At 31.3% G+C, this 9,756-nt stretch overlaps 5 protein-coding genes across 7 annotated transcripts; 3 read left to right on the top strand and 2 right to left on the bottom strand.

Moving 5' to 3' along the window:
- The first annotated feature begins 368 nt into the window (after window positions 1-368).
- Window positions 369-3,765, top strand: LOC130894837 (retinol dehydrogenase 13-like). Its single transcript, XM_057801846.1, has 6 exons — window positions 369-643; window positions 719-837; window positions 2,699-2,959; window positions 3,013-3,222; window positions 3,293-3,506; window positions 3,576-3,765. The coding sequence occupies exons 1-6, from the start codon at window positions 552-554 to the stop codon at window positions 3,685-3,687; spliced, it is 1,008 nt and encodes a 335-aa protein (XP_057657829.1). The 5' UTR covers window positions 369-551; the 3' UTR covers window positions 3,688-3,765.
- Window positions 3,766-4,392: 627 nt separating this feature from the next.
- LOC130894836 (retinol dehydrogenase 13-like) lies at window positions 4,393-7,238 on the bottom strand. Of its 3 annotated transcripts, none has more exons than XR_009059399.1 (6): window positions 7,099-7,238; window positions 6,878-7,049; window positions 6,573-6,827; window positions 6,148-6,524; window positions 4,940-6,096; window positions 4,393-4,621 (listed from the first exon to the last, which is right to left on the bottom strand). XR_009059399.1 is itself a non-coding variant. In XM_057801844.1 (5 exons), the coding sequence occupies exons 1-5, from the start codon at window positions 7,188-7,190 to the stop codon at window positions 5,982-5,984; spliced, it is 1,011 nt and encodes a 336-aa protein (XP_057657827.1). In that variant the 5' UTR covers window positions 7,191-7,238; the 3' UTR covers window positions 4,393-5,981. The 3 variants fall into 3 exon arrangements, 1 of the variants encoding a protein (XP_057657827.1); XR_009059400.1 differs by having other exon boundaries at window positions 6,917-7,049; XM_057801844.1 differs by having other exon boundaries at window positions 4,393-6,096.
- Window positions 4,602-5,367, top strand: LOC130894841 (riboflavin kinase-like). The gene has a single exon (XM_057801850.1). The coding sequence runs from the start codon at window positions 4,933-4,935 to the stop codon at window positions 5,365-5,367; it is 435 nt and encodes a 144-aa protein (XP_057657833.1). The 5' UTR covers window positions 4,602-4,932.
- On the top strand, window positions 7,238-7,950 carry LOC130894839 (protein C19orf12 homolog). Its single transcript, XM_057801848.1, has 2 exons — window positions 7,238-7,553; window positions 7,605-7,950. Exons 1-2 carry the CDS (start codon window positions 7,391-7,393, stop codon window positions 7,880-7,882), a joined length of 441 nt encoding a protein of 146 aa, XP_057657831.1. The 5' UTR covers window positions 7,238-7,390; the 3' UTR covers window positions 7,883-7,950.
- A 1,070-nt stretch (window positions 7,951-9,020) lies between these two features.
- LOC130894840 (riboflavin kinase-like) lies at window positions 9,021-9,729 on the bottom strand. The gene has a single exon (XM_057801849.1). It carries the CDS (start codon window positions 9,727-9,729, stop codon window positions 9,289-9,291), a length of 441 nt encoding a protein of 146 aa, XP_057657832.1. The 3' UTR covers window positions 9,021-9,288.
- Between the last annotated feature and the right edge of the window lie 27 nt (window positions 9,730-9,756).

Raw genomic sequence — 9,756 nt, 5'->3', positions numbered from 1 at the left:
TGTATGTATAACCAACCGGACGGATACGTAAACAAAATATTTATAATTTAACATTTAATTGATTGTAACGTGTAGTAAAAAAATATTAATACATGAAGTAATTAACTTGAATCACTTTGTTTTAATATTTTTTTGTAATCATAATCATATTAAATACAATAATAAAATGACGTAGTAAAAAAATACGTTCTATTGGTTGGATATACACACCCGAAATTTTTTTTAAAAACGATTAAGATAGCAATTTATATATTTTTAATATGGAATATTTTTATCAAATTTACATTCAATATTACACAAATCGTTTATATATAACATTTTTTTTGGAAATTAAAAAAAAAATCTATACGTATCACGCATCGCCATCTATTAGTTTTTTTCCTACTATTTGTATAAGTATTACAGTAACCTACCACTTATGAAACATTCAAATTAAACTTCCGTTCGTATCAATCAAGTCAAATTATTTATATAAAAAAACTAGAAGGGGTTTCATTTCCTTATTTTTTTTATCACTCGCGCGTATTATCTTGCTACAAAATTCGAAAAAAATGCAAGATATAATGAAGGATTTCGAAATATTCACGAACAGTTGGTGGCCTTATGTTATATCTTTAATTATAAGCGTGATCAGTGCAATAAGGTGAGAAATTATTAGTTTCCTTTACAGTTTAAATACGTGCATTATAATTTTATTGATCGTCCGTCGATTCTTCAGATTTTACGTCGCTGGTACATACTGCGAAAGTCCTGCGAGAATCGATGGTAAAATAGTCATAATAACCGGAAGTTCGAGCGGAATTGGATTCGAAACCGCCAAAGAATTAGCAAGAAGAGGCAAGTAACATAAAATCTTCTTTATATTCTTGTTCTGTCCAATATTCTGGACCCACGACATCATCTTTCCGCCCAACCCCTTCTATAAAAAGTTGAGCAAATTTCCCTCCATGGAACTCTCAAAATTCTTCTCCAATGCCTCCAATCTCTTCCTGGTGTTAACTTCAGTGTCCAGCTTTCCATTCGGTACAAAAGCACGGACGATACTTGGTGAATTTTATTCTGAGGTTGGGGTCAAACTCGTTTTCGATGACCGGTCTTCACAGAAGCAAGTTTCCAGATAGTTTCGAGGCTTGTACCACAAGTACTTGACCCAACAAAGAAAACACGAAAATTTTCAGCTCCGTACGCGTTTCCCAGCAATGTTCAATAAGTTAAGTTAACTGCCGACATCGCCTTTTCATTGTTGGAAAATCTTTAACCACTGCGTCAATTTTTTTAAGAAAATAATCCAAGGGTGCTAAATTTGGGAATATGGCAGCGATTCAAAAAACCGCTTGCAGATGGAACGGTTTTTGCCTTCTTTGAACTTAGTCCTCCCTCTTCAGTCCATTTTTTATTGTTATTTTGTTTCATCGCCAAACACTCGATGAAAACATCCCCATGACGTTGTTTTTGTTCCTTTCCGAGAAAACGCCGCACCCCATCGTATATGACAGCTTTTCGTTGGAACTCATCCAATTTTCGCATGATTACCATTAATTTTGTCTTTTTCGTGTTGATTTTGATCCCCATAAGCCGACTGTGTATTCCAACTACGTCCTGGAGCCTTTGAAGGTCATTAATATTGTCTGCTATCAAGAATTTGTCGTCTTATTGTTGATCCATGTGCCATTTACTCTCGAAGGCTTCTCGAAAGGTTGAACAAGAGTGGAAAGAGAATAAATCCCTGTCTAACACTCATAAGGATTTTCTTGACCCTTGAAAGTTCGTTTTCAACTCTAAATGCACCTGATTGGTTCCGATACACCGTATAACTTTCTGGTCTCAGTATTTGAACGAGTTTATGGTATTGAACTTTGTCAAAATCTTTTTCCTAATCTATAAAACACATAACTACATATTTCCTCTGGTCGTAGCAGTTCTGAACCAGTATTTGGGTTGCAACAAGTGCCAAGTTATTCGGTTGAGGAGTTTCCTGTGTTGGAAAGCCTTTGAAGCCTCTTGATATCCTCATAGTCGATTTTCTTGGCCTTTAAAGGTTCGTTTTCAACTCTAACTGCATCTGATTGGTTCCAATATATCGTATAACTGTCTGGTCGAATAGCCTCAATATTTAAACGAGTTTATGGTATCGAACTCTGTTAAAATATTTTCCCCAATCTATAAAACACATAACTACAAGACAGTTGTAAGTTATTTGGTTGGGAAGTTTCCTGTGTCATAAATTTTGCTGGAAATCCTTTGATACCTTTGGTGTCTAATAATTTGGGCAGTTCAATAGGTACTAAATCTGTCCCAACCGTTTTCTTATCTTTAAAGCTATTTTTTGTTCTATTACTTAATTTTTTTGTAATTCACAGCCCATTGAGGTCTTTCATCTGCAAACAGTTTGCAAATTTAATGTTCCCAGATAACTTGTCCTGTGCCATTTGCCCTTGTTAATTCTATATATTCCTTATATTTCTTTTGTGCTGATTTTTTGTTTGCAACCTTCACCTGAAACTTCCCGTCTTTGAAGTACGTGCTTCTTCCATCTTGCATCGTGCCAAACTCGATCAAAAGCTTTGCTCATGTCTTTGAAGATTTCTCTTGTAGACCCTTTCTGGTCGAAATATTGATGTAGATCTAATAACGAGTAATTTATATCGGATAAAAAAAGAAGAAGAAAAAACCTCGATTACGTATTATTTTTATTTAGGAGCAAATTTAATATTGGCAGTTAGAAATGGCGAGAGAGGGTTAAAAGCTTTCGAAAAAATTAGACAAATAAAAAACGATGTGAAAATTCAAGTAAAGTTGTTAGACGTATCAGAATTTACAAGTATTAGAAATTTCGTCGAACAAATTAGAGACGAATACGAAAAAGTCGATGTATTGATTAACAATGCCGGAATTATATGTGATAAATCGAAATCTGCGTCGGAAATTAACGATATTACATTTTCCACCAATTATTTAGGTAAGTATTTATATCATACGTGAGTATCCACCGAAATTCGTTTGTTACTGCAGGTCCCTTTTTACTGACTCATTTACTACTGCCTCTGCTGGAAAAATCTGAGAATGGTAGGGTTATAAATGTATCAGCACTCGCTCATTTCAATGGTAAATTAAACCTAGATGATAACGTGTTTTGTAAAAATTCGACTCCTCATGAAGCGTTTGCAGAAAGTAAATTAGCTCTAACTATATTCACCAAACATATGGCACAGTTGTATAAACGTAAGTATATAAATCACTTGAAATCTGTGCCCCATACATTTTTTATTATTTCTAATTTCATTAATGGCAGATACGAACATAACTTTCAATTCAGTAAATCCTGGATTAGTTAGAAACACTGGTCACTTGGCGAATTATTCGTCTTTTGGAAAATCTTTTTTCACCAAATTGTCAGTTTGGCCTTGGATATGGTTATTTTTGAAAACTCCTAATCAGGGATGTCAAACTATAGTTTATCTCGCCATTGAACCAAAGCTACATAAAGTTTCTGGCTGCTATTTCAGGTAATTACACCCTGTCTATTGTAACTGGGAGTTCCACGTCATCATCATTTTTATTTGATGTTTTTGTAGTGACTGCGAAATAAAGGAACCTGCAGATATAGTAAATGATATAATTGCCGCCAAGAGTTTGTACGAAAAATCTTGCAAAGCTGTCAAGTTGGAAATTGACAACGGACATTGAATCTTCATATTAATTTAGTTTTTTTTAATAATTTACTTATGAGGATTTATATGTCAAAATAAATGTGACTATAACAAATTCTATCAATTTTGGACTGTATATTTAAAGAAAAACAAATTTATAGAACCTTATTGAGTTGGAGGTGATAATATTTTTTAATTCCCCCTGTATATTACAGATTTATTATTTAAAAAAATTCAAACTACTTATACATTCAGTGAGGTATAATTGAACCATGTCATTAAGTATCTACTAATATTTGTTTATACATTAATTCAAGGTTATTTGCGATAATTCCTATCCAGTAGCGTATTAATATTTATTTATATTCCAAAAATCCATTTGTAACCTCTTCTCACCCATTAATATTTATTTCCAAGAAATCCCTGTATATTAAATTTCTCACCCATCAATATTTATTTTCAAATATCCCCTGTATTTTAAATTTCATAAGAAATATTTTCGATGGAATAGCTGATTTTCAATCTTTGGTTGTTATGTATATTTGCAATAAGGTCTAAAAACATCATAAGAGTTTCGAATAATTGCCACGTCATTATTTCAGCAAATAAGATGGCCGATTTTTCAATTCTTAACCTTTATATGTAAAATCGAAAAATATCAAACACAATCTTTAGCACTGGCAATGTTGCCGGAATGTAATGATTTTCTTTAACATAAGGGATACTAATAAATTATTTAAGGTTTTTATCCGAATTTAAAATATTTATTGGCTAAATTGTATAGTTAGCAAATTTTCCAATTGCTTCGTTAACTAATTTTAATGTAATTGAAATGAATTTTTATCATAAAATACATTATGCTACTCTTCGTTGAAATATTTTTCTCTTTCGTCAATCAAGTTTGGCAGCACCGGTAAATTCAAAAGTCTTGATGGTTGAGGTTTCCATAGGAGTCGTTGATTAGTAATCGTCTATAGAAAGAAAGTTTATCACTAATATTATTTTGTACAATGATTTCTTATAAATTTAAAGTAAGTAATTAAATTGTGTTGGTGTTTTGAAACAAACTGTTGATACTATTTCGAAGTGTTAACTAGAACAGACCGAGAGGTGATATCTTTTTCCTTTCAGGCGTAATTTCGTACAAGGTAAGCCATTTTTTATGTGAATAAAGTTCAAAACCTCTTTTATTCTTTACGCACCGATGTCTATGCTTATAATTAACAGTAAATTCAACTATTTATTCAACAATTAGTTTCGTAATATACCTTACACGTAAAAAATGTTACCGTATTTCGCTAAAGGACAAGTAATCAAAGGTTTCGGACGAGGTTCAAGAGATTTAGGATGTCCTACAGCGAATTTATCTCGTGATGCGGTCGAGGCTCTACCAGAAGATTTCAAAACCGGCGTATATTTCGGCTACGCATCTGTAGATTCGGGTAAAGTTTATAAAATGGTGATGAGCCTTGGTTGGAATCCGTTTTATAACAACGAAACTAAAACAATGGAAATTCATATTTTACACGAGTTCGAAAGTGATTTTTACGATAAAGAATTACGTGTCGCGGTTTTGGGTTATATGAGACAAGAAAAAAAATTTGGTTCAGTAAATGAATTAATTGACGCTATAAAAGACGATATTTTACAAGCTAAAAATGAATTGAACGCATCAGAATTTGTGATTTATAGAAATCATTCGTTTTTTATAAAATGATTACATAATTAGTTATATTGATATACAGTGTATAGTATAAGTAATACATTGGTAAAAGTTATGAAAGTTTTTATTTACACTTTACCAGACTTTGGGAGTGAAAAAAATATTTGGGAAATGTAAATCGAGGTTATATTTATATTTAACATCATAAAAATATTTTTGTTGATAATCAATATAAGGAGTGAGCTTCAGAAAATGGTTTTGATACACACGGTGTACCAATCTTAGGAAAAACTTGGGTATATGGGTTTATTCTAAGAAATATCAATCATATTCTGTAATTTCAGCTCAATCCTATAATTATTTTGGGTCCAAGTGAATTTTTAAACGTGTATATGTTTTTCATCAATAATTAAACAAGTTTGTGGCCTCATATTTTCTATTCTGTGAGACCTATCAAAGTCCTGATTTTTTTCTAAAACATCCAACATTAAAAAACGCTTCCCTCTAATTTCAGCTCACTGCTCTAATTATTTTGGTTTGAGTGAATTTTTAAACATGTATATGTTTCAGTATTTCAATTTTCAATTTCAAAAAATTAGCTACACATCTTGTTAATAGAAAAACCAGTGAAATAACTAAATAAATAACTTTAACATAAATACGATATTTTATTTGTAAATTGAAGTCTGATGTAACCTAGTCCATCTTTCACTAGTGGCCCACAACCATTTCGAAGTATTTTCATCTTTCGCTTGATCCCCGACATCTTCTTCTTCATAATTACTAGAAAATAGTGAATATATACTATCAAATAAACAATTCTAAAACTCTTACCTAAAATATTTTCCACTGATTTTTTCCACTCTCGTATCTATCGCAAGATATATAATAGTTTGAGCTCCTTGTTGAGGATTTTTAATAAAAGGCCATATCAGAGGTTTTAAAAATATAGTCGAGATCCAGCTATTGTAGAAACTCATATGTCTGATTATTTCTGTATCTACTATACCAGGATGGACACTATTCACAGTTACACCTGTACCTTCTAATCTTTTTGCTAATTCGTTCGTGAATAGAATATTTGCTAATTTGCTTTGCGCATAAGCGGTAGATGGATCGTAATTTTTTTCACTATTCAAATCGTCTTTATTGATTTTCCCCCTTTTATGAGCTACGCTGGAAACGTTTATTATTCTACTTGGTGCTGATTCCTAAAACTACAATTTCAATCGATTTTCTTACAATTCTAATTCACTTACTTTTAACATATCTAATAATAAGTTTGTTAACAAAAAGTGTCCCATATGATTAACGCCAAGCTGCATCTCAAACCCATCTTTCGTTTTTGAATTAGGAGTTCTCATAACACCTGCGTTGTTGATCAAAACATCAAGTCTCTTCTCTTTCGATTTAAAAGTTTCCACAAATTTTCTCACAGAATCTAACGATGCTAAATCGCATTGTCGACAATAAACATATTTATTTTTCGTATCCAAAACGATTTCTTTTCTAGCCTAAAAATAATTTCAATATAAAAAGTAAATCGGCCAAAATCGTAACTCACAATTTCACATTTTTGTATATCTCGACAAGCCATATATACTTTCGCTTTCCTTCTTGCTAGTTCCCAAGCAGTTTCTTTCCCTAATCCAGTATTAGCGCCAGTTATAATGATAACTTTGTTTTCTGCATCAGAAGTATCCACACCTTGGTATCTAGGACCCCCTACAAACTCCCTAAAAAAGTTATTTAAACAACGAGTTTTACAAAAAAAACTTAATTTACTTTATTAAACAAACTAATCCAAAACCTCCAATTAATGATGAACCAATAACAATTGTTGTAGGTATTTTTTCCGAAATACGTTTAATAATCATATCGAGAGGATTTAAGGTTATGTACTTCTTCTTTTATTATATATTTAATTGAACTATTTTATACGTATTTGAAGTTAGCAGCAGTGGACTTTGAGGTTATTATTTTTTATTTAGTTGATCATCTTCCACTTTCTCTTTGTATTTGGGATTCCCATAACACAATTAATTTAGTTAGTGTAGTGTTAAAATTTAAAAAAAAAATGGATTTTGTGAGAAATAGAGAGATTATGGAAATGTGCCAAATTTTAGCCGAACAAGAACAATTAAAAGTAACCATTCAGGAGTCTGTAAAAGCTGGATTTTTAGCAGGGTGTGGTGCAATTATGGGAGGATTAATGGGTGGGCCTATAGGAATTGCATTAGGTACGTAATCAAATTAATAAATTCATTTTCTGTCTATTCGAATTTTTATAGGTGGAACTTTGGGATCCATAACAGGAGCTTGGTGTTCTAAAGGTAAATTTAAATCCGTTGCGGAAATCTTGAGAAACGATCTAAGTCCTAATCAACAACAAAAACTTATAAAACACGTCAAGGCTGCTTTACAAAAGATTCGACCCGAAGATTGGGTTTCTCTGCTAACTATAGTTTTAAATAGTGCATCTTTAAAAGAAATCGTTATTAAAGAAATTGGAACATTTTTGCTGAAAGAATTAAATTTAATTATGGTTGAGGGAATTAAGGGAAAATAATTGTGTACAAATTAACATATAAAATTTAGTAAGGTGATAATTATATAAGTATTTTTTTATTGAATAAATTTTAAATAGTAATAACTTTTTTACTACAATTGATCGTTTGTACCTATGTGAACCAGCTACACATGCCTCCTTTTCACCTTATAGTGGAAAAATAGGAATTTAGTAGCGCTTACAGGCTAATCCAGATGGAAAAATTGAATCTAGGATATTTGATATGTCCCTTAACGATTCTAAAATTGATAAACTGTTTTCTGACGGGTCACTACCTGGTCAAATACTTTTTACTTAAGAAGATAGTTTGTGAATGTTTTGCCCATTTAATCAAAGGCTTAGATACCTCGAAGTTGTAGTGCTAACACCCTTGGAAGTGGGAGAATAAAAAGGCCTCCTTTGGAAGGAGTCTATGTATTTTGGAAGCAGGACAATGAGATATGAAGTCTTGTACAAAATACTTTCTAGGTATTAGAGTGGCTGAAAAGCCATTATGACTTCCAAAACAATCTACAAATTCATTAAATGACTTGAAAAATGGATAATGAGCAAATTAAATAGACTTTGTGTTAGTTACACTGGGAAGACAAACTTAAATAGTTACACTGAGAAAAAAATATATTTTAGTGTCTTTTTGTCAACAAACGAGGAACTGGAAGGTGGAGATCGATATGATTTTGGTTTTTCACAAAAATACAGATCAATAAAGTATAGGGTGGGAAGTTTAATGTCTTTTTGTAAAAAAATGATAGAAACAAGAAACTGGGAGGTGGAAAATTCAGTTTTTCAAAAAAATCCAGTCAATACAGTATCGAGTGGAAAGTTTAACTTCTTTTGTCAAAAAAATGATGGAAACAAGGAACTGGAAGGTGGAGACCGATATGAATTTGGTTTTTCAAGAAATTCCACATCAATACAGTATCGGGTGGGAAGTTTGCAAAATTAATTGAATAACTTAAAAAATCAATATCGACCGAATTAAATAAACTTTGTGTTAGTTACACTGGGAAAACAAACTCAAATAGCTGTACTGAGAAAAAAAATATATTTTTATTTTGAAAATTGTACGGGATTGAACTTATGTTCTTAATTGAAGAATACTGTTGTCAATCAACGGCTTAGTAATAAAAAAATGAAATTGGAAGTAAAAAAAATTAAATATGTTTATTTTAAAATATTCATCTTTGGTCCATTCCACAATGTAAATATAAGTACAATTTCAAGTTTTATCCTCAATTAAATAAATCATATCACCTATATATAATATATATATATATATATATATATATATATATATATATATATATATATATATATATATATATATATATATATATATATATATATATTATATGACAAATATTTTGAAAATAAATACAAAAATGGTGCACTTGAAGTGATTGTAGTTATTTATCTAAAAAAAACTTGTGAGTTTTATAACTAATAAATTCCGGTAAATCTAATTTAAGTCTGGCTTGATTGATATCATCCCTTATTGCTTTTATTAGATCATCTAACGAATTAAAGTTCTTTTCCGGTCTCAAATAACCTAAAACAACAACTCGTAACTCTTTTCCATAAAAATCTTGTTCGAATTCGTGTAGAATATGTACTTCCATGGATTTTTTTTCGTTTTTATAGAACGGGTTCCAACCAACACTCATTACCATTTTATAAACCTCACCACTGTCCACTGAAGCGAATCCGTAATAAACCCCAGTTTCAAAATTTTTAGGTAAATTATTAACAACTTCTTCGGGTAGGTTGGCCGTGGGACAGCCTAAATCTTTCGAACCACGTGAGAAACCTTTAACCACTTCACCTTTTGCAAAATGGGGTAGTACCATGTTCGAAACTTTTCACGTTTACTTGTT

This window comes from Diorhabda carinulata, chromosome 6 (genome assembly GCF_026250575.1).
Source record: "Diorhabda carinulata isolate Delta chromosome 6, icDioCari1.1, whole genome shotgun sequence".
Classification (NCBI taxonomy): domain Eukaryota; kingdom Metazoa; phylum Arthropoda; class Insecta; order Coleoptera; family Chrysomelidae; genus Diorhabda; species Diorhabda carinulata.
The sequence above is the reverse complement of the archived record's forward strand: the minus strand, read 5'-3'. Positions and strand labels throughout refer to the sequence as shown.